Source organism: Bufo bufo, chromosome 3 (assembly GCF_905171765.1).
Source record: "Bufo bufo chromosome 3, aBufBuf1.1, whole genome shotgun sequence".
Taxonomy (NCBI): Eukaryota; Metazoa; Chordata; class Amphibia; order Anura; family Bufonidae; genus Bufo; species Bufo bufo.
The window spans coordinates 272,308,306-272,332,996 of record NC_053391.1 but is presented as its reverse complement, the minus strand read 5'-3'; the positions used below and the strand labels follow the sequence as shown (position 1 = coordinate 272,332,996).

General features: G+C 46.2%; 1 protein-coding gene across 1 annotated transcript in view; it reads right to left on the bottom strand.

Annotated features, from left to right (window-relative positions):
• Positions 1-24,691, bottom strand: part of LOC120995132 (synaptotagmin-2-like) — a 619,044-nt gene that overhangs the window by 482,546 nt on the left and 111,807 nt on the right. The window contains 1 exon segment of the mRNA XM_040424147.1: positions 6,914-7,099. Within this exon segment, the coding sequence (XP_040280081.1) occupies positions 6,914-7,094 (181 nt within the window). The 5' untranslated portion in view covers positions 7,095-7,099.

Genomic DNA, 24,691 nt, shown 5'->3' with positions numbered 1-24,691 from the left:
ACATTTAATTCTTTGTGTTTTATTAGTTTAAGCAGACTGTGATTGTCTATTGTTGTGACTTAGATGAAGATCAGATCACATTTTATGACCAATTTGTGCAGAAATTCCAAAGGGTTCCTCAACTTTTTCTTGCAACTGTACATGTATTTAAAATAGCAGAGACCCTGTGGCTGAGGCGCCCACTGCATGAGCGAGCGGGCGCCATGTTTAGGGATTGGACCCATGACGTACAGCTACATCATAGGTCCTTAAAGGGTAAAGCTAATACTTTGTTGAAGCACCTTTTGATTTTTTTACAGGACTCAGTCTTTTTGGGTATGAGTCTATCAGCATGGCACATTTTGACTTGGCAAGATTTGCCCACTCTTCTTTGCAAAAACACTCCAAATCTGTCAGATTGCGAGGACATCTCCTGTGCACAGTCCTCTTCAGATCACCCCACAGATTTTCAATCTGATTTAGGTCTGGGCTCTGGCTGGGCCATTCCAAAACTTTAATCTTCTTCTGGTGAAGCCATTCCTTTGTTGATTTGGATGTATGCTTTGGGTCGTTGTCATGCTGAAAGATAAAGTTCCTCTTCTTATTCAGCTTTCTAGCAGAAACCTGAAGGTTTTGTGCCAATATTGACTGGTATTTGGAACTGTTCATAATTCCCTCTAGCTTAACTAAGACCCCAGTACCAGCTGAAGAAAAACAGACACAAAGCATGATGCTGCAACCACCATGCTTCACTGTGGGTATGGTGTTCTTTTGGTGATGTGCAGTGTTGTTTTTGCGGCAAACACATCTTTTGGAATTATGGCCAAAAAGTTCAACCTTGGTTTCATCAGACCATAATACCTTTTCCCACATACTTTTGGAAGACTTCAGATGTGTTTTTGCAAAATGTAGCCTGGCTTGGATGTTTTTCTTCATAAGAAAAGGCTTTCGTCTTGCCACTCTACCCCATAGCCCAGACATATGAAGAATACGGGAGATTGTTGTCACATGTCTCACACAGCCAGTACTTGCCAGATATTCCTGCAGATCCTTTAATGTTGCTGTAGACCTCTTGGTAGCCTCCCAGACCAGTTTTCTTCTCGTCTTTTCATCAATTTTGGAGGGACGTCCAGTTCTTGGTAATGTCACTGTTGTGCCATATTTTCTCCACTTGATGATGACTGTCTTCAATGTGTTCCATGGTATAGCTAATGCCTTAAAAATTCTTTTGTACCCTTCTCCTGACTGATACCTTTTAATAATGAGATCCCTCTGATGCTTTGGAAGCTCTCTGTGGACCATGGCTTTTGCTGTGGGATGCGACTAAGAAAATTTCAGGAAAGACCAACTAGAGCAGCTGAACTTTATTTGGGGTTAATCAGAGGCACTTTAAATTATGGCAGGTGTATGCCGACTCCTATTTAACATGATTTTGAATGTGATTGCTTAATATTGAACACAGCTACATCCACAGTTATGCAACCACATTATTTTAGTTTTATTTGTTTTCTTCCCTCCACCTAAAAGATTTCAGTTTGTTTTTCAATTGAGTGGTACAGTTTATAGGTCACATTAAAGGGGTCACCTCGTTTTCGGTTATAGAGACGCCGACATGCTCGGCTAGATCGCCGCTAGCATGTCCGCAATATACCGGTCCTATAGGGCTGTGTCTTTTTATTTTGTTTAAAAAATAATTTTGGAGATATATAAATGAGCCTTGTAAGGTGCCCAAGGGGCTGTACGAACCTTCCTGGTGCCCAGCCACACACACCTGTGTAGGAGCCCGGCACTGCCTATGTCCTCCGAATCTCCTCCTTTCATCACAGTCAGATTGCCGTAATCTCGCAATGCGCGAGCGCGCGCATGCGCAGTTCCTTCCCTGAGGCTGATGCCAGCACTGGGAAGGAACACTATACCGGTACTACGCATTGCGAGATTACGGCAATCTAACTGTGATGAAAGAAGGAGATTCGGAGGACATAGGCGGTGCTGGGTCCTTCACAGGGGAGCGTGGCTGGGCACCAGGAAGGTTCGTACAGCCCCTTGGGCACCTTACAAGGCTCATTTACATATCTCTAAAATCTTTTTTTAAACTTCTAGGCTCCACCCACTTTCAATTAGCCCCACCCATTTTTGGGTCGGGACAGCAGCCCGAAAAAAATCTATCAAATGCCTACTGTATGCAGGGGCTCAGGAGGGTTTATGGCAGGGAACTTCGGGAAATGCTTGTCCTTCATCTCTTATAGACTCCGAAGTCATCACTGACAGGAGCAGACTGCGCATGCTCTGCTCTTACAGGTGAGGGAGAAGAGCGCAGGTGCAGATAGACTTCACAGATGATCTGGCATGGACGAGCTTGTTGTGAAGCTCCTCCATGTCGCATACAGCCATTGCCGGATTCGGTTGCAGGGCAGAGAGGGCTCAGGGGGCGTGGCTTCAAAATATAGAAAAAGCAGTCAGATCTGCTTAATGACATACACTCACCTAAAGAATTATTAGGAACACCATACTAATACGGTGTTGAACCCCCTTTTGCCTTCAGAACTGCCTTAATTCTACGTGGCATTAATTCAACAAGGTGCTGATAGCATTCTTTAGAAATGTTGGCCCATATTGATAGGATAGCATCTTGCAGTTGATGGAGATTTGAGGGATGCACTTCCAGGGCACGAAGCTCCCGTTCCACCACATCCCAAAGATGCTCTATTGGGTTGAGATCTGGTGACTGTGGGGGCCATTTTAGTACAGTGAACTCATTGTCATGTTCAAGAAACCAATTTGAAATGATTCGAGCTTTGTGACATGGTGCATTATCCTGCTGGAAGTAGCCATCAGAGGATGGATACATGTTCTCATTCTGTTTACGCCAAATTCGGACTCTACCATTTGAATGTCTCAACAGAAATCGAGACTCATCAGACCAGGCAACATTTTTCCAGTCTTCAACAGTCCAATTTTGGTGAGCTCGTGCAAATTGTAGCCTCTTTTTCCTATTTGTAGTGGAGATGAGTGGTACCCGGTGGGGTCTTCTGCTGTTGTAGCCCATCCGCCTCAAGGTTGTGCGTGTTGTGGCTTCACAAATGCTTTGCTGCATACCTCGGTTGTAACGGGTGGTTATTTCAGTCAACGTTGCTCTTCTATCAGCTTGAATCAGTCGGCCCATTCTCCTCTGACCTCTAGCATCCACAAGGCATTTTTGCCCACAGGACTGCCGCATACTGGATGTTTTTCCCTTTTCACACCATTCTTTGTAAACCCTAGAAATGTTTGTGCATGAAAATCCCAGTAACTGAGCAGATTGTGAAATACTCAGACCGGCCCGTCTGGCACCAACAACCATGCCACGCTCAAAATGGCTTAAATCACCTTTCTTTCCCATTCTGACATTCAGTTTGGAGTTCAGGAGATCGTCTTGACCAGGACCACCCCCCTAAATGCATTGAAGCAACTGCCATGTGATTGGTTGACTAGATAATTGCATTAATGAGAAATAGAACAGGTGTTCCTAATAATTCTTTAGGTGAGTGTATATTAGGAAAAAAACTTTTTCCCTGCCTCCCACACAGTAGTAGCAAATACATGGAGAGTGGCCAACACCTTTTATATTACATCTGCTAAACTTCTCCTAGGTCTAAATTTAAAGCCTACGCTCATGGCGACAGAGGCAACAAGCTAATGTCCACATAGACTAAGAAACAACGGTCTGACTCATTCATCCCATCTACTAAAGACACCAATGGCCTCCTTCACAAATCCACCCCAAATATCGCAAAGACATTTAAGCACTTTTATGCGGCTCTCTATAACATCCCTGCCCCTAAGACACCCCAACAACCACAGTTGCTACAGCCACAGAGGCTTTCCTCAATTTGCTAGACTTACCAACTTTTTCTCCTGCAGATTCCTCCTAATTGTTCCTATCACATAGCTCCTATCACAGAGACAGAAATACCCCAAACCCTCTCCTTCATTCCATCAGGAAAGAGCTCAGACCCAAATGGTCTGCCCATGCAGTATTACAAGACTTTTAGCAACACTTTGATTTCATACTTCACTGCTCTGTGTAATTCACTCTTTGAAGGTAGTAGTCTTCCCGCCCCAAGCCTTAGAAGCTTGAATCACCGTTATCTATAAAGATAAATCAAGACCCTCAGGAGTGCAGGAGTTATCGCCTGATATCTCTCCTAAACGCTGATGCTAAATGGTGGGCGAAGATTTTGGCCCGCCTACAGAAGCAGCATTCGCCGATAAGCTTATTATGACATCTAACCCCCAAATGGCCTTTCCCAGATTAATCAATGTTTTTTAAGATTTTAGATGTCTCCAACTTTAAAATCAATTACAGTCGGAAGCACTAAATATCTCTTGCCACTCATCTGTTGTTAATTCCTTAAAACAAGCGACCCCCATTTACACAGTGAGGGGTTTTGTCTGGGATGGCAGATATGTTCCTCCCAACATGGGCGGCTGGGGCTGGTTTCCAGCCAGGTGAGGTCAAATACCGGACCGGAGTATAAGTGCCAGTCCGGGTTTTGGCAGCACCTGGCTGTCCTCAAATAGGCAGCTGGGCTCAGCAGCTGAGTCTCTGTGCTGGGATCTGAGCTTTTGTGCCGGACTGAAGGGCTGAGACCCAAGTGCAGAGGGAACAGGCCCCCTAAAGCCTGCTGTGGACTACTGGAGGCAGAACTACCAACAAGGTGACTTGTACAATATGAACTTTCCATTGTGTGTGAATTAACACCAAAGACTGTGAATGTTTACATGGTGTGTTCAATAAAAACATGGTAACATTTAATTCTTTGTGTGTTATTAGTTTAAGCAGACGGTGATTGTCTATTGTTGTGACTTAGATGTAGATCAGATCACATTTTATGACCAATTTGTGCAGAAATCCATATCATTCCAAAGGGTTCACATACTTTTTCTTGCAACTGAATACCCCATTCCCCTGACCTTTGCTCAGATCTAGAACACCATCTCCTATCCCCGATGGAAAGACTCATTCTATGGGGAATACGTCCACTTGCATAATCTGCCTTGGTGCAGTCCGCTGTGATGAAGGGAACTCTGGCAGTCTAGTCCACACTTTTCAAAACATCAGATCTTAGATTTCCTCACCCTAAGGGCTCATTCACACGACCGTGGTTTGGTTCCGCATCCGAGCCACGTTTTTTGTGCTGTCCGGATCTGTTGCTCCGTTCCGTGGCCCCGTAAAAATTATGAGTCATGTCCTATTCTTGTCCGTTTTGCTGACAAGTATAGGCATTTCTATAAAGGGCTGTCCATTCCGTTACAGAAGGGACACCGGCGGCATCCGTGCTTTGCAGATCCGCAATTTGCGGACCGCAAAACACGGCACAGTCATGTGAACAAGCCCTAATGCCTCTTTGAGTCTGATTCAATCCCATATCCACCCCCAGGCTTCAGAATTTTTGGGGGTTTGGTCACTGTTCACTAATGTCTCTGTGAAAGATATCTTTTTCGATGCTGGAAAGCTAGACTGGGATAAAGTTTTAACCTTACCGAGAGTGCTGGCAGCATGTATTAGAGTTCAGCAGAGACATAAGGAAGATGTCCCTACCATATAATCCCTCACTCACTGTCTTGGCTAGAAAAACGTATTTCCATTGAAAAACTCCCTACATGCCTATTGTATCTTTCTTACACATCTCTTCTGTCTGAATTGCCTTCTCAGTTATATTTTCTGGAGGCATAGGAGAGGAAACTCTATACCACGCTTACAGACCCAGAAAAAGCCTTCATTCTAACGCACTCCCATGGGCTCAATAGATGTATCAGAATACAAGAGAACTCATATAAGTTACAATACTCCAGAGATCCTCCACAGGATTAATGCGGACATACCTGATACATGTTGGAGGTGTGGCGTGGGAATGGGTTCCCTTTCTCACCTTTGGTGGACCTGCACAAGCATACAGCCATTCTGGAAGGAGGTGGGGGCAGCTATTGACCGAATATGCTCCACAAAACTTTCTCTGGATCCCAAACTGGTCCTACTATTGTGTCCGAACTCGAGCCTTACCCCAGCCAATCTTAATTTGCCCACCATACTAATACCTTATATGTGGAACAATGAATCTGCACCTGTTTTATCACACTGGGTAGACAAGGTGGATCAATTATTTAGCTTTGATGAACTGGTCCATTTGGAATCCCATACCCGATCAATATTCCTGAAGGTCTTGGGACCGTGGAAGAGATACAGGGGCTTTGGTTCATAGTTTTCCTCAGCTTTAGAACCTTTAAAACCTTTCAAACCTTTAAGATCTATTAACAACACTGGGTTCAAGGGTCACATCAAGGGTCACAAGTGACTATTTCTTGTTACTTTTCTATTCCCTACAACATATTACCTAACCAGCTTTCAAGTCAACTAAGTTTGTGACTTTGGTTGCAACTACAATATGACGTATGTACTGTATAGGGTCTTCCTATCCTATACTCTCAACCCTCACCCCTCTTCTATATCTTTCCCGCTCCTTCTTTTTCTTCTTATTTACACAACTTTGTTTCTTTCTCGCTTCAGTATTACAATTATTTTATTTACTGATTCTCAAGTTGTGAGATCTACTTACCATTGTCGTATGGTGCAGTATGCCCTTGCCTAGCGTATTATTGCTCATGTGTGATACACTTTCTTGCTACATATTACTGCTGTATCATAGACAGGGGCGTAGCTAAAGGCTCATGGGCCCTGGTGAAAGAGTTAGGCTTGGGCCCCCCTTCCCTCAGTGCTTTGTGTGTCTTCTTATGCAGCACAAGGGTCTTTGGGCCCCCTCAGACTCCTGGGCCCGGTAGTGACTGCTACCTCTGCACCCCCTATAGCTACGCCCCTGATCATAGACTATGGAAGCTTTTTTTTTGTGTTTGTACATATATGGTTCTTTTCAATAAAAAGAGAATTGAAACTTACATGGAATCTTGTTTATTTGATTCATAAGTTCCTGTTGAATTTTTCTAAATGTATCCGCACTTTTATCTCCAGATCCAGCAACTGCAGTGGTGTTCTCTTGAGAGACCATATGCGATTCTGTGCTGCTTGGCATTGTATGAGTTTCAGGTGGAGGCTCAGCTTTCTTGAAGTTGAAATGCATGATGCCTACAAAAAAATACATTTAGGAGAGTAAAATGAAAAGCTTCATCATCGCTGAATAGGTGGCAATCCAGAAAAGAAAAAAAAAGAAAAAAGAACATTTGTTTTATTTTCAAGTGGATAAAGCAATACATGACTTTGAGCAATTATCAATTTGTATATACTATATATACACAGATATGTCCACCCTCCTTAGAACTAATTTGGCTAAAGGCTATGTACACTTTTATGGGCCAACTTTTTAACTTATTGCATTGTACTCATTTTGAGTTAAAAATCTTTTTTTAATTGGTTTTTATTAAACATTTTGAGCCACAAGATCTGTTAACTTGCTGTTATTAGGACACTCCTAATAAAATCACAAAATATTTTCTCAGATCCATCACAAATAGAGATGAGCGATTTAAAGCTGACGAAGTGGAATTCGATCCGAATTTCCTAAAAAATTCTAATCGCAACTATTGAGAATTTCCTCGCGCTTCGTCGTAACGAATCGCAATTTTTCCTAAAATTGCGGCTACAATGGCAGCTACACGTGTGAGGATATAGGGCAAGGAACTCTGGGAAGGTGGGCTGACCCATAATGCCATGCATGCAGCCAATCAGCAGCCAGCAAGCCCTGTATAGCCCTATAAATACGGCGGCCATCTTAGAGTCAGATATTTTCCAGCGTTCAGAGTGCAGGGACAGACGTGAGAAAGCACTAGGGACAGCAATAGGAAAAACCTCATTGTGAAAAAAATAAATAATGAAAAAACTATTTATAAGTGCAGGGAAAGGATAGGGAGGAATCATTTCACAGCATCTTAGTGCAGGGAGAGATGTCAGAAGGTTCTAGGGACAGTGCCAGAAAAGCGATTTACAAGTGCAGAGAAAGGATAGGGAGGAATCATTTCACAGCATCTTAGTGCAGGAAGAGACATCTGAAGTCGCTTGGGACAGTGCTAGAAAAACCTCACTGTGAAAAAAAAAAAGTGATTTACAAGTGCAGTGAAAGGATAGGGAGAAATCATTTCACAGCATCTTAGTGCAGGGAGATACGTCAGAAGGTTCTAGGGACAGTGCCAGAAAAGCGGTTTACAAGTGCAGGGAAAGGATAGGGAGGAATCATTTCACAGCATCTTAGTGCAGGGATAGACCTCTGAAGTCGCTTGGGACAGTGCTAGAAAAACCTTACTGTGAAAAAAAAAAGCGATTTACAAGTGCAGGGAAACATTATTTGGGGATCCAAATAGCCATTGTACAGCTCTGGCATTCTAGCAATTTTTTCTTGTTTTTGGGGTGCAAGTGCTATGTTGAAAAGCCTTAGTGGCTCATATCTGCGGAAAAAGAAAAATATATGCGCATTTCACTTCTACAAGTATTTGTGTTGAAAGAGTTAAGTCGCCTATTTCAGTACAAAAAGGAAAAATATATATACGCACTTCTGCAGTTATATGTGGTGAAAGCGTTCAGTGTCCTATTTCAGTACAAAAAGGGAAAAAAATATACGCATTTCACTGGTGCATTTATTTCTGCTAAAAGCGTTTAGTGGCCTATTTCAGTACAGAAAAAAAAATATATACGCACTTCACCGGTGCATTTATTTCTGCTAAATGCATTTATTGGCCTATTTCAGTACAAAAAGATAAATATATTCTCAGTTCACTTCTGCAGTTATATGTGTTGAAAGCGTTTACTGGCCTATTTCAGTACAGAAAGAAAAATATATACGCACTTCACTGTTGCAGTTATTTGTGGAGAAAGCATTTAGTGGCCTATTTCAGTACAAAAGAAAAATATATACGCACTTCAATGGTGCAGTTATTTGTGATAAAAGGGTTTAGTGGCCTATTTCAGTACAAAAAGAAAAATATATTCTCAGTTCACTTCTGCAGTTATATGGGTTGAAAGCGTTTAGTGGCCTATTTCAGTACAGAAAGAAAAATATATACGCACTTCACTGGTGCAGTAATTTGAGGCAAAAGCGTTTATTGGCCTATTTCAGTATAGAAAGAAAAATATATACGCACTTCACTGGTGCATTTATTTCTGCTAAATGCATTTATTGGCCTATTTCAGTGCAAAAAGATAAATATATTCTCAGGTCACTTCTGCAGTTATATGGGTTGAAAGCGTTTAGTGGCCTATTTCAGTACAGAAAGAAAAATATATACGCACTTCACTGGTGCAGTAATTTGAGGCAAAAGCGTTTTTTGGCCTATTTCAGTATAGAAAGAAAAATATATACGCACTTCACTGGTGCATTTATTTCTGCTAAATGCATTTATTGGCCTATTTCAGTGCAGATAGATAAATATATTCTCAGTTCACTTCTGCAGTTATATGTGTTGAAAGCGTTTAGTGGCCTATTTCAGTACAGAAAGAAAAATATATACGCACTTCACTGTTGCAGTTATTTGTGGCGAAAGCGTTTAGTGGCCTATTTCAGTACAGAAAGAAAAATATATACGCACTTCAATGGTGCAGTTATTTGTGATAAAAGCGTTTAGTTGCCTATTTCAGTACAAAAAGAAAAATATATTCTCAGTTCACTTCTGCAGTTATATGGGTTGAAAGCGTTTATTGGCCTATTTCAGTACAGAAAGAAAAATATATACACACTTCACTGGTGCATTTATTTCTGCTAAATGCATTTATTGGCCTATTTCAGTACAAAAAGATAAATATATTCTCAGTTCACTTCTGCAGTTATATGTGTTGAAAGCGTTTACTGGCCTATTTCAGTACAGAAAGAAAAATATATACGCACTTCACTGTTGCAGTTATTTGTGGAGAAAGCGTTTAGTGGCCTATTTCAGTACAGAAAGAAATATATATTTGTCGCTTTTAGGGGTGTTTTAATTTGCTTTTAATTAATTTAGTTCAGCTAAAAGTATGTCAGACAGAGTAGTGCCAGGCCATGCACAGAGGAGGGGAAGAGGCCTAAATGTTTCTGGTGCAGGCAGATGCCCAGCAGAGTAAGGGTGTGTGCCAGCAGTAGTCTCAGCGAGAGGTCTGAGCTCCAGGTGTCATCTAGCCTGACCAGCAACCCAGCAGTTCTCGATTGGTTAACTCGGTCATCCACTTCATCCTAAGTGACATCAGACACCCCGAGCCAACAGTCGGTGTGTTCGTCAAGCACAACCCTTAGTTAGCATGGCCCGGGAGCAGGCCTGTGCCCTCACCTGTCCTCAACCTGCCTCTGTCCATTTCTGTTCCCTCAGCCAGAGAAGTTATGTATGCTGTGGGCTCTGCTCCACTATACAGCGAGGACGAGCTACTAGAGAACAGTCAGCAGCTACTGCCCAGCCAAGATCTGGAGGAGACATCCGCCGCTTCCTACGCTAGGCAAGCAAGTAGTGATGAGGAGAATGGCGTGGGAGGAGGTGTTGCCAGAGGTCAGGCTCGTGACCCAGAGACCGGTGAGGAGAATATCAGTGACGTGCAGACACTACTTGATGATGAAGCCGATCAAACTTGTAGAAGGGGCTTCATCATCATCAGGAGAAGAGAGTGGCAGCTTGCCTGTGAGGCAGCGGCTGAGCCAGCAAGGTGGTAGCATGGCTGGGAGTCAGCAGGGTGGCAGCAGTTGCAGGTCGGGAGCAAAACGTGCCCGGGGTAGATCACCTGCTTTGCAGCAGCCTACATGCCAGGGAAAAAGTGGTGCAGGGGTTCACGGAGGCAGTAGCGGTAGCAGTCAGTCAGTGCGGACTGTTGGGGGGGGGAATCTGTGGTCTTCTGCTGCTGCTGCCATCATCACACTATGTCACCTTGCCACTCTGTGGTATCCTGATGCTGTTGCTGCTACTGCCATCCCCACACTATGTCACCTTGCCACTGTGTAGTATCCTCCTCCTACTGCTGCTGCCATCTTCACACTATGTCACCTTGCCACTCTGTGGTCTCCTGGTGCTTCTGCATATAGACATTATGTCAACTTGCCACTCTGTGGTATCCTGATGCTGCTGTTGCTGCTACTGCCATCTCCACACTATGTCACCTTGCCACTCTGTGGTATCCTGATGCTGCTGCTGCTACAGCCATCTCCACACTATGTCACCTTGCCACTCTGTGGTATCCTCCTGCTGCTGCCATATCCACACTATGTCACCTTGCCACTCTGTGGTATCCTGATGCTGCTGCTACTGTTGCCATCTCCACACTATGTAACCTTGCCACTCTGTGGTATCTTCATGCTGCTGCTGCCATATCCACACTATGTCACCTTGCCACTCTGTGGTCTTCTGCTGCTGCTGCCATCATCACACTATGTCACCTTGCCACTCTGTGGTATCCTGATGCTGTTGCTGCTACTGCCATCCCCACACTATGTCACCTTGCCAATGTGTAGTATCCTCCTACTGCTGCTGCCATCTTCACACTATGTCACCTTGCCACTCTGTGGTCTCCTGGTGCTTCTGCCATATACACATTATGTCAACTTGCCACTCTGTGGTATCCTGATGCTGCTGTTGCTGCTACTGCCATGTCCACACTATGTCACCTTCCCACTCTGTGGTAACCTGATTCTGCTGCCATATCCACACTATGTTACATTTCCACTCTGTGGTCTCTTGATGCTGCTGCTGCCACTGCCATCTCCACACTATGTCACCTTGCCACTCTGTGGTATCCTCCTGCTGCCATCTCCACACTATGTCACCTTGCCACTCTGTGGTATCCTCCTGCTGCTGCTGTCATCTCCACACTATGTCACCTTGCCACTCTGTGGTATCCTCCTGCTGCTGCTGCCATCTCCACACTATGTCACCTTGCCACTCTGTGGACTCCTGATGCTGCTGCCATATCCACACTATGTCACTTAGCCACTCTGTGGTATCCTCCTGCTGCTGCCATATCCACACTATGTCACCTTGCCACTCTGTGGTATCCTGATGCTGCTGCTACTGCTGCCATCTCCACACTATGTCACCTTGCCACTATGTGGAATCTTCATGCTGCTGCCATATCCACACTACGTCGCCTTGCCACTCTGTGGTCTCCTGCTTCTGCTGCCATAACCACACTATGTCACCTTGCCACTCTGTGGTGTCCTGATGCTGTTGCTGCTACTGCCATCCCCACACTATGTCAGCTTGCCACTGTGTAGTATCCTCCTGCTGCTGCTGCCATCTCCACACTATGTCACCTTGCCACTCTGTGGTCTCCTGATGCTACTGCCATATACACATTATGTCACCTTGCCACTCTGTGGTATCCTGATGTTGCTGTTGCTATTACTGCCATCTCCACACTATGTAACCTTGCCACTCTGTGGTCTCCTGATGCTGCTGCCATATACACACTATGTTACATTTACACTTTGTGGTCTATTGATGCTACTGCTACTGCCATCTCCACACTATGTCACCTTGCCACTCTGTGGTATCCTCCTGCTGCTGCTGCTGCCATCTCCACACTAAGTCACCTTGCCACTCTGTGGACTCCTGATGCTGCTGCCATCTCCACACTATGTCACCTTGCCACTCTGTGGTCTCCTGATGCTACTGCCATATACACATTATGTCACCTTGCCACTCTGTGGTATCCTGATGCTGCTGATGCTACTGCCATCTCCACACTATGTTACCTTGCCACTCTGTGGTATCTTTGTTATGGAATTATGGAATGGGATGACAGAATGTATTCTTGATTCATATCTCATATCTCTCTCTCTCATCAACCTCTTGTCTCTCCATGTCTCTCCCCCCTGTTGTCTGTCTGTCTCCCCCTCCTTCTTTTCCCCTACTTCCCCTTTTCAGTATTGCAATTACCAAATAATCATATGCTTGCTTTTTTTATACAAGTACATTACGCACATGACGTACATAAGTATAAAGCTTGTATGCGATAGGATAACATATAATCTGTACACTTTTATATCCATATATAGGGAATTGCAGAACTGCAGAACTAAGTACGTGTACTTGAGATACTGGACATTAACATTAAGCCTATCATAAATATGCTTATTAGATTATTAGATAAGGGACTATAAAAAAATGTAACTTCCTCAAATAAAACAGAGTATTGTCTCATAACGTCTGTGGTAAGTCAGTTCCACTCTCTATGCGCACAGATTTGCAATATTGCCTAAGAATAGAATAATTGAAAACAGCTGTCACAAAGTTACTGACATTTGGGTCAGAACCAAAACAGAACCAGGACAACTTTGGCGCCCAACGTGGGGCTCGAAGAGAGGACCCCCTGTTCCCGTACCCCCGGAGACCAGACTAGGGGAGGCGCACTAACGGACACCGGGACTGCAGCCCGTAAAATAAGGTAGAAAAATAGAAGTTATCCTACTTGTATTGTGTTCCCTGGTGTAGCCTCTCACAATCAGTCTGAGGGAGGGGTGCGGCAGCAGTCTGGGGCATCTTCGAGGGCATGTGAGTAAGAACCCCACAGTTAAATAGTGTATACGTTTGGAAGATGAAGATCTTTGTGACAGTTGCTATTGTGTTGCCTTGTTGAACGTGGTGAGAAGGAGACGAGATCACTACTGAGCCTGTCAAAGATTGCCTCATGTGCCTGAACCTGACAGACAGTCAGAGTATCTGTCCGTCACTGAAGAGGTCTCAGAAGGGGAGGAATTGGTTTTATCTGCTGGCCAGTGTTTTGCCTCAGAATTAGACTCAAAGCAGGCTGCAGGCACGTATCCGTCTAGTCCTTCCCCTGGTCGGCTTCAGTAGGCTCCAGTAGGCTCAAGGACGACCGCAGAGTGAGTTGCGATGGGAAACTCTGAGAGTTTGAATAAGGAGGACACTTTCATACCTACCCGGTATGTGAAAGACAGAAAGGGAAAGAAATTCTTAAAGGTTAAAGGGTTTCAGTAGGTTAGAAAAGAACTTTGGTATACCAAAGGGTGGAACCTTGTGTAGTGAAACATGGGACAACTTGTTGAAGGAAAAACGAGGAAAACTAGAGGATCAAATTTAACTCCGCTAGTCAGAGCATGGCGGGATTGTAGTAAGGAATTTGAGGAGACGGGAGGATGTCAGGAATATGATAAAAAGTTAAAGACGTTTGTTTGTACCATGAAGAAATTAGGAAGTGTTGACACTGAGGGTTAAACAAACTTATCAGGACATGGGATTTAATCTGAAAGAACCTGTCCACATGCGCCTTCTATCCCGTACCCTAGTGGACGGTCTGCGCCCAGAAATAAACAAACTGTTAATCTCAGTCCATCCTGAATGGAAGTCCTTGCCCTATAAAAATGGCGTCAAGTTAACTGATGATGCATGGGTTTGTAATGTATGTGGACAACAGAATCCAATCTTTAGAAAAAATTGTCTAGCTTGTGGGTCACCACGCCCACATCATCATGTGTCCATGTTTCCTGTGAGTACCCTCCCAGTCCCAGCCACTGCACCATCTTGTCCACAGCCACCGCCCCATAGGGGACCAGAGATACCTCTCTGCCCAAAACCTCCCATCTCAAAAGCTACTCCATTATATCCCATAGTCTATCCAAATGGGACAGTTAAACAGGTACCTATGAATATCATGGTTGCCGGAAAGGATGAAAAAGGTGAGGCAGGGACAGTAACTGGTAATATGGCACAAGAGTCAGCAGAGCAATATCCTGCAGACAGTACTGGTACCCCCGTAGGTGAGCAGCTAGTTAGCCCCAATCTTAATACAAGATCTTTTGCACAGTCACCAGGGGGACCCAGTAATCTATATGAAGGCACCCCAGATGAAGTTGCAACAATTAGACGGTTGTTCCCCCATAGCACGGATTTCCAAGAGCAACTAAATACCCTACGTGATCAGAAAAAGGATACAGAACTCAAAACTTATGAAACTATAGTTAACACTTTAGGCCAGATAAGACCACCCACCGAACCATCAAAATATGTTTCTTTCACACCACAACAGCTGTTCACCATAGTGAATATGCTGCCTGACCCAGAAACACGTCCCATGCCATTCTACAGGAAAATGCAGCAGGTTTATCAAACATATGGCTGCATATGGTCTGATTTGAAGAGTATAGTAGAAAACAAAACAGGAGATTATTCCTCTATAGTGCTAGACCACATAAAAGAGCCCACTTTGAACGGGGCAAATTTTGATCCCCCGTGATGAAGATTCTGGAATACACTTCATACATGGACTGCAAGCGTGGGCAAAGGAGAAGTTAGCAGAACAGTCTTCTACACTCCAAGATATTACACAAGATAAGACAGAATCTACAGAGAAGTTTACACTGAGGGTTAAACAAACTTATCAGGACATGGGATTTAATCTGAAAGAACCTGTCCACATGCGCCTTCTATCCCGTACCCTAGTGGACGTCTGCGCCCAGAAATAAACAAACTGTTAATCTCAGTCCATCCTGAATGGAAGTCCTTGCCCTTTGACCAGTTAGAACAGATAGCAAAAGGGTTGGAAGCAAATGCCCCAAGGAAAACTCGAGCCATAATGGCTGTAATGAGTGCAGACAATCAGTCCTTGCCCCGAGTCTGTTTTGGGTGTGGCAGGCCAGGTCATATCAAACGATATTGTCGAAGTCGCCATCTGTGGCAAGCTTACCAAGAAAGGGGAAAACAACAGTCAGACTTTCCTCCCCCTCCTTCAGTCTAGGAGGCAGGCAAACCAGTGTCAGGAGCGTTTTCACAGTATATGGCAGTCACCGCCCCTCCTGCAGGCCCCTCCCCCAGTATAACCCTGGAGGTGGCCGGAAAAGACATCCCATTTCTAATTGACACTGGTGCAGCCCGCAGTGTACTCTCTGAGACTGTCGCCCTTCCACACTGGCTTACTGACATAACCCTTCCATGCTATGGACTTAAAGGTGTTGTCCAACATAATCCCACCACCAAATCCTTAGAGGTATCAAGTTGCAGTCCTCAGTTACACTTGCCTCTGGGAACTTTATCCCAATTTGTTGTAAGTAGCACCTGCCCCCTTAATTTACTTGGAGCTGATTTCTTACAAAAGATACAGGCCAATATACAGTTCCATGAAGACGGCACTGTCACTCTCTCCACCGGCCTAAATCCTGAACAAACTTGTGCACTCATGGCTCTGCAGACAGTACAGGCAGAGGTTAAGGACAGCTCAGGAGCTGAAGCCCCTGAGCTTGATCAATTACGATCTAGTTTATGGGCAAAAGGATCTGCAGATATTGGTAGGCTTCCAGTGCCTCCGGTAGTGGTAACTCTCAAAAATCCTAATGTGTTACCCTATAAGGCTCAATACCCACTGTCTAGTGCCCAACAAGATGCTATCTCACATCAGGTCCAAGACTTGTTGGAAAATGGGGCAGTCAAGCTAACGTCCTCTCCCTGTAATTCTCCATTGTACTCCATTAAGAAAAAGAGAATAAAAGGTCAACCCCCTGTATATAGGATGGTCCATGACCTACGGGTGGTCAATGAGTGCACCATCCTAGATACCCCAGTGGTGCCCAATCCACACACGCTACTCTCAGGCATTCCACCAACAGCTGAAATGTTCACCGTCATAGACCTTGCAAATGCATTCTTTTCAGGAACAGGCCACCCCAGGTGAAAAAGGTACTTGGAAGAAAAAAGCTGCTATCAAGGAAGAAAACGGACTATGGACTCACGGGAAAAGAGTGTGCCTTCCCAGAAGTCTATACCCCATGGTAGCTAGTCTGGCTCATGGCCCTACTCATGTGTCTAAAACCATCATGAAAGAACTGATTGACAAAATCTGGGTAGCACCAGGAATTACCCCAGTTTTGGTTAGAACTAGGGTTGTTGCGGGTATCGATACCCAATCGATACTTTTGTCCCGGTATCGATACGATACCGGGATTTCCGTTTTTTCGATACTGGGCTGCGCTTCTGCGCAGTCTAGTATCTCTGAACATGAGCGCGCTGCTATCGGCGCGCTCATGTTCTCTCTCAGCAGCACGGGGAGAAGGAAGCTGTCCTCCCTCCCCCTGTGCTGCTGCCGCTGCCACCAATGAGAAGAGAGGGGCGGAGGAGGGGCGGCAATGAGAAGAGAGGGGCGGAGGAGGGGCGGCAATGAGAAGAGAGGGGGTGGAGGAGGGGCGGCAATGAGAAGAGAGGGGCGGAGGAGGGGCGGGCGCACTGCGCCCCCAATGATAGGATTACTATCGGAGCGATGGGAGGAGACATCAGCTTCACTAGTGGGCGTTCCTTTTCCCTGCGCTGCGATTGGACAGCGCTACAGCCAGGGAGAAGGAACGCCCACTAGTGAAGCTGATGTCTCCTCCCATCGCTCCGATAGTAATCAGCAGCATGTGGAGCAGGAGAGGAGACAGTAATGGGGCACTGCGGGCGAACGGAGCGGCGCCCAGGACTAAATGGTGAGTGCTGAGACATCGCTGGGCGCCGCTCTGTGTGGCCTAATAGTGAAAGTCTGGACTCATATACAGTAGTCAGTCTTTAACACATACAGGAGGCGGGTGCCGGCAGCAGAATCGCATTGCCGGCACCCTGCCCCTGACAGGGAGCTGCGATCAGCGGCAGTTAACTGCCGCTGATCTGCTAGTACCCGCCTCCTGTATAAAGGGGTAAAATCATTGGTGGTGCAGTGTGCCCCCCCCCCCTCAATCCCCCCATCCCATTAAAATCATTGGTGGCACAGTGCGCCGGCCCCTCTCAACCCTCCAGTATTAAAATCATTGGTGGCAGTGGCCACAGGGACCTCTCCACTCCCCCCTCATTGGTGGTGCAGTGGCAGCTTCTGATTGGAGCCCCAGCTGTGTAAGCCTGGGGCTCCGATCGGTTACCATGGCAGCCAGGAAGCCCTGGTTGCCATGGTAACATCCCTGATGCTGTGTGCACAAAGCACAGAGCAGCAGGGACAGTGTGGAGTCCTATTCACCCTGATAGAGATCTATCAGGGTGAATAGGAAAAGGGATGAAAGATCCCAGGTTCTAGCCCCTAAGGGGGGAAATAGTTATTAAATAAAAAGTGAAAAAAAAACAAAACACTAAAATATGAAGTATAAATCACCCCCCTTTTCCCAATTTCACATATAAAATATATAAATAAACATATTACATCGCCACGTCAGAAAAGTCCAAACTATTAAAATATAAAAAAAAAATCTAGGTGGTGAATGCCGGAACAGAAAAAATAAAATAAAAACTGCGCGATTCGCCATTTTTAAAAATGAGGAATGCACGTGGCTTTTTTTGTTTATTTTTTTCGCGTGGTATCGAATGGTATCGAGTATCGCAATACTTTTTCATGGTATCGAAACCGAATCAAAAATTTGGTATCGCAACAACTCTAGTTAGAACATGCCAATCTTGCCTGATCTGTGCACAATGTAATCCAGGAAGAACAGAGCCCACACCAACTAAATGTCTCCCCAAGGCCCAGTACCCATTTCAACGAATTCAAATTGACCACATCAGATGCCAATGTGTCAAGGGTTTCAATATGTGCTAGTAGTGGTAGATTTGTTCTCTGGGTGGCCAGAAGCCTACCCCGTCCGAAATCAGACAGCTATAACAACTGCAAAAAAAACTAATGCAGGAAACTGTTTAAAGTTTCGGAATACCAGAATTCATTGAGAGTGATCAGGGCCCAGCATTCACTGCTAGCTTAACCCAGGAAGTTTGGAAGATGATAGGGTCACATTTAGCCTATCACACACCCTACAGACCACAATCGAGCGGAAAAGTGGAACGCTTAAATGGGATACTGAATTCTAAATGATTGAAAATGACCAGAGACACAGGACTCCTTTGGATACATTGTTTGCCTATTGTGCTCTTTTCTGTCAGGCACACCCCAAAACCTACACATAAACTCACACCACATGAGATTTTGTTTGGATCAGGGCCTCGTCTTGGACAATACTTCCCACAACAAATACAAATGCATTATGAGTCAGTTGCAAAATTTGTAATAACCTTATGTAAACAATTGTCTAACATACTGTACATGCGTCAGTATTTTCTTCTATTCCAGATCCCAACGATTTGAATGACCAGGTGAATGGGTGGTGGTGAGGAAGCACGTGAGGTCTACCCTTGAACCCAGATTTGAAGGTCCATACCTGATCCTGCTCACAACACCCACCTCAGTGAAATTGGAGGGAAAACCTACCTGGATACACGCATCCCATTGCAAACGAGTCAAAATCTTGGGAGAAGATCACTGACCAGACCATCATGATCATGTATATCCTTTTATGTCGTATTGTTGTATTGATTCTACTTCTACTCCAATCGTCTGGACCTCAGTCTAAAACAGTGATGGTCAATGGAGTCCAGACAGCCATTACACAAGAACAGGAAGATTCACAGGTCAACACCATATTTTGGTATAACTCCTCAGCTGTCCATGTGGCGGTATTTAAGTTTGACTACTGTAACATAGTAAAGCCCTGTCCAACCCCAGGACAGCAATGTAATGCTTATGTGGATGGCTCTACAGAAATATACATATGTGTAACAGATGATGATTATTGGGGAAAGAATTGCGCATATTGGGGCTCTGTTGGCTGGACCACAGGCCCTGACTGGGGATATAAACCCACAAGTGCACTAGATCGAGTGGATAAAAATGGTAAACCACTCCTTACCCGTATGACCATTAGAAAGACCGGTGGTTGCTCTTGGCTTGGGAAGACTGGATCTAACATGCCACTGACTCTGACAATAGAGAACCCCAGTCCAGGGGATGCTGGGGAATATATATTTAGTTCATATGAAACCGGAGGTCCCACACCTCGATATGGCAGATTTTATCTACGAGACATGCAAAATAATCCAAAATGGGGAACCACATCCACCGTGAAGCCTCCTGTAATTGTACAGGAGGCTTCACGGTTAATGTGGTTCCCCATTTTGGATTATTTTGCATGTCTCGTAGATAAAATCTGCCATAAAATCCCCTTAGTGTCACCACGCGTTTCCACCTTCAACCACATGGTGGCTATATCTAACCCCACCTTTGAAGATACTCTAGCCATAGAAACAGGCTATACAGACATTAACCTGTGGCTAGAATGGATGAAATATAATGCCAACTCACATAATAAAAGTGATTGTTATGTATGCAGTGCTGCCTGCCCTCATCTAGGTACAGTACCTCTCCATATTCCCTCCAGAAGACTGGTTCTTTAGCTTATATATAGAGTTGAGCGAACACCTGGATGTTCGGGTTCGAGAAGTTCGGCCGAACTTCCCGGAAATGTTCGGGTTCGGGATCCGAACCCGATCCGAACTTCGTCCCGAACCCGAACCCCATTGAAGTCAATGGGGACCCGAACTTTTGGGCACTAAAAAGGCTGTAAAACAGCCCAGGAAAGAGCTAGAGGGCTGCAAAAGGCAGCAACATGTAGGTAAATCCCCTGCAAACAAATGTGGATAGGGAAATGAATTAAAATAAAAATAAAAAAAATAAAAATTAACCAATATCAATTGGACAGAGGTCCCATAGCAGAGAATCTGGCTTCACGTCAGCAGAGAATCAGTCTCTTCATGCCATAGCAAAGAATCTGGCTTCATGTCAGCAGAGAATCAGTCTCTTCATGCCATAGCAGAGAATCTGGCTTCATGTCAGCGCAGAATCAGTCTTCATGTCATAGCAGAGAATCAGGCTTCACGTCACCCACCACTGGAACAGGCCACTGTCACACATTTAGGCCCAGGCACCCAGGCAGAGGAGAGAGGTCCCGTAACAGAGAATCTGGCCTTATGTCAGCGCAGAATCTGTCTTCATGTCATAGCAGAAAATCAGGCTTCACGTCACCCACCACTGGAACAGGCCACTGTCACACATTTAGGCCCCGGCACCCAGACAGAGGAGAGCGGTCCCGTAACAGAGAATCTGGCCTTATGTCAGCGCAGAATCTGTATTCATGTCATAGCAGAGAATCAGGCTTCACGTCACCCACCACTGGAACAGGCCACTGTCACACATTTAGGCCCCAGCACCCAGACAGAGGAGAGCGGTCCCGTAACAGAGAATCTGGCCTTATGTCAGCGCAGAATCTGTATTCATGTCATAGCAGAGAATCAGGCTTCACGTCACCCACCACTGGAACAGGCCACTGTCACACATTTAGGCCCAGGAACCCAGGCAGAGGAGAGAGGTCCTGTAACAGAGAATCTGGCCTTATGTCAGCGCAGAATCAGTCTTCATGTCATAGCAGAGAATCAGGCTTCACGTCACCCACCACTGGAACAGGCCACTGTCACACATTTAGGCCCAGGCACCCAGGCAGAGGAGAGAGGTCCCGTAACAGAGAATCTGGCCTTATGTCAGCGCAGAATCTGTCTTCATGTCATAGCAGAAAATCAGGCTTCACGTCACCCACCACTGGAACAGGCCACTGTCACACATTTAGGCCCCGGCACCCAGACAGAGGAGAGCGGTCCCGTAACAGAGAATCTGGCCTTATGTCAGCGCAGAATCTGTATTCATGTCATAGCAGAGAATCAGGCTTCACGTCACCCACCACTGGAACAGGCCACTGTCACACATTTAGGCCCCAGCACCCAGACAGAGGAGAGCGGTCCCGTAACAGAGAATCTGGCCTTATTTCAGCGCAGAATCTGTATTCATGTCATAGCAGAGAATCAGGCTTCACGTCACCCACCACTGGAACAGGCCACTGTCACACATTTAGGCCCAGGCACCCAGGCAGAGGAGAGAGGTCCCGTAACAGAGAATCTGGCCTTATGTCAGCGCAGAATCTGTATTCATGTCATAGCAGAGAATCAGGCTTCACGTCACCCACCACTGGAACAGGCCACTGTCACACATTTAGGCCCAGGCACCCAGGCAGAGGAGAGAGGTCCCGTAACAGAGAATCTGGCCTTATGTCAGCGCAGAAGTTGTCTTCATGTCATAGCAGAGAATCAGGCTTCACGTCACCCACCACTGGAACAGGCCACTGTCACACATTTAGGCCCCGGCACCCAGACAGAGGAGAGCGGTCCCGTAACAGAGAATCTGGCCTTATGTCAGCGCAGAATCTGTATTCATGTCATAGCAGAGAATCAGGCTTCACGTCACCCACCACTGGAACAGGCCACTGTCACACATTTAGGCCCAGGCACCCAGGCAGAGGAGAGAGGTCCCGTAACAGAGAATCTGGCCCTATGTCAGCGCAGAATCTGTCTTCATGTCATAGCAGAGAATCAGGCTTCACGTCACCCACCACTGGAACAGGCCACTGTCACACATTTAGGCCCAGGCACCCAGGCAGAGGAGAGAGGTCCCGTAACAGAGAATCTGGCCTTATGTCAGCGCAGAATCTGTCTTCATGTCATAGCAGAGAATCAGGCTTCACGTCACCCACCACTGGAACAGGCCACTGTCACACATTTAGGCCCAGGCACCCAGGCAGAGGAGAGAGGTCCCGTAACAGAGAATCTGGCCTTATGTCAGCGCAGAATCAGTCTTCATGTCATAGCAGAGAATCAGGCATCACGTCACCCACCACTGGAACAGGCCACTGTCACACATTTAGGCCCAGGCACCCAGGCAGAGGAGAGAGGTCCCGTAACAGAGAATCTGGCCTTATGTCAGCCCAGAATCTGTCTTCATGTCATAGCAGAGAATCAGGCTTCACGTCACCCACCACTGGAACAGGCCACTGTCACACATTTAGGCCCCGGCACCCAGACAGAGGAGAGCGGACCCGTAACAGAGAATCTGGCCTTATGTCAGCGCAGAATCTGTATTCATGTCATAGCAGAGAATCAGGCTTCACGTCACCCACCACTGGAACAGGCCACTGTCACACATTTAGGCCCAGGCACCCAGGCAGAGGAGAGAGGTCCCGTAACAGAGAATCTGGCCTTATGTCAGCGCAGAATCTGTATTCATGTCATAGCAGAGAATCAGGCTTCACGTCACCCACCACTGGAACAGGCCACTGTCACACATTTAGGCCCAGGCACCCAGGCAGAGGAGAGAGGTCCCGTAACAGAGAATCTGGCCTTATGTCAGCACAGAATCTGTCTTCATGTCATAGCAGAGAATCAGGCTTCACGTCACCCACCACTGGAACAGGCCACTGTCACACATTTAGGCCCAGGCACCCAGGCAGAGGAGAGAGGTCCCGTAACAGAGAATCTGGCCTTATGTCAGCACAGAATCTGTATTCATGTCATAGCAGAGAATCAGGCTTCACGTCACCCACCACTGGAACAGGCCACTGTCATACATTTAGGCCCAGGCACCCAGGCAGAAGAGAGAGGTCCCGTAACAGAGAATCTGGCCTGATGTCAGCACAGAATCTGTCTTCATGTCATAGCAGAGAATCAGGCTTCACGTCACCCACCACTGGAACAGGCCACTGTCACACATTTAGGCCCCGACACCCAGACAGAGGAGAGCGGTCCCGTAACAGAGAATCTGGCCTTATGTCAGCACAGAATCTGTCTTCATGTCATAGCAGAGAATCAGGCTTCACGTCACCCACCACTGGAACAGGCCACTGTCACACATTTAGGCCCCGGCACCCAGACAGAGGAGAGCGGTCCCGTAACAGAGAATCTGGCCTTATGTCAGCGCAGAATCTGTATTCATGTCATAGCAGAGAATCAGGCTTCACGTCACCCACCACTGGAACAGGCCACTGTCACACATTTAGGCCCAGGCAGAGGAGAGAGGTCCCGTAACAGAGAATCTGGCCTTATGTCAGCGCAGAATCTGTCTTCATGTCATAGCAGAGAATCAGGCATCACGTCACCCACCACTGGAACAGGCCACTGTCACACATTTAGGCCCAGGCACCCAGACAGAGGAGAGAGGTCCTGTAACAGAGAATCTGGCCTTATGTCAGCACAGAATCTGTCTTCATGTCATAGCAGAGAATCAGGCATCACGTCACCCACCACTGGAACAGGCCACTGTCAAACATTTAGGCCCAGGCACCCAGGCAGAGGAGAGAGGTCCCGTAACAGAGAATCTGGCCTTATGTCAGCACAGAATCTGTCTTCATGTCATAGCAGAGAATCAGGCTTCACGTCACCCACCACTGGAACAGGCCACTGTCACACATTTAGGCCCCGGCACCCAGACAGAGGAGAGCGGTCCCGTAACAGAGAATCTGGCCTTATGTCAGCGCAGAATCTGTATTCATGTCATAGCAGAGAATCAGGCTTCACGTCACCCACCACTGGAACAGGCCACTGTCACACATTTAGGCCCAGGCACCCAGGCAGAGGAGAGAGGTCCCGTAACAGAGAATCTGGCCTTATGTCAGCGCAGAATCTGTATTCATGTCATAGCAGAGAATCAGGCTTCACGTCACCCACCACTGGAACAGGCCACTGTCACACATTTAGGCCCAGGCAGAGGAGAGAGGTCCCGTAACAGAGAATCTGGCCTTATGTCAGCGCAGAATCAGTCTTCATGTCATAGCAGAGAATCAGGCATCACGTCACCCACCACTGGAACAGGCCACTGTCACACATTTAGGCCCAGGCACCCAGACAGAGGAGAGAGGTCCTGTAACAGAGAATCTGGCCTTATGTCAGCACAGAATCTGTCTTCATGTCATAGCAGAGAATCAGGCTTCACGTCACCCACCACTGGAACAGGCCACTGTCACACATTTAGGCCCCGGCACCCAGACAGAGGAGAGCGGTCCTGTAACAGAGAATCTGGCCTTATGTCAGCGCAGAATCTTTATTC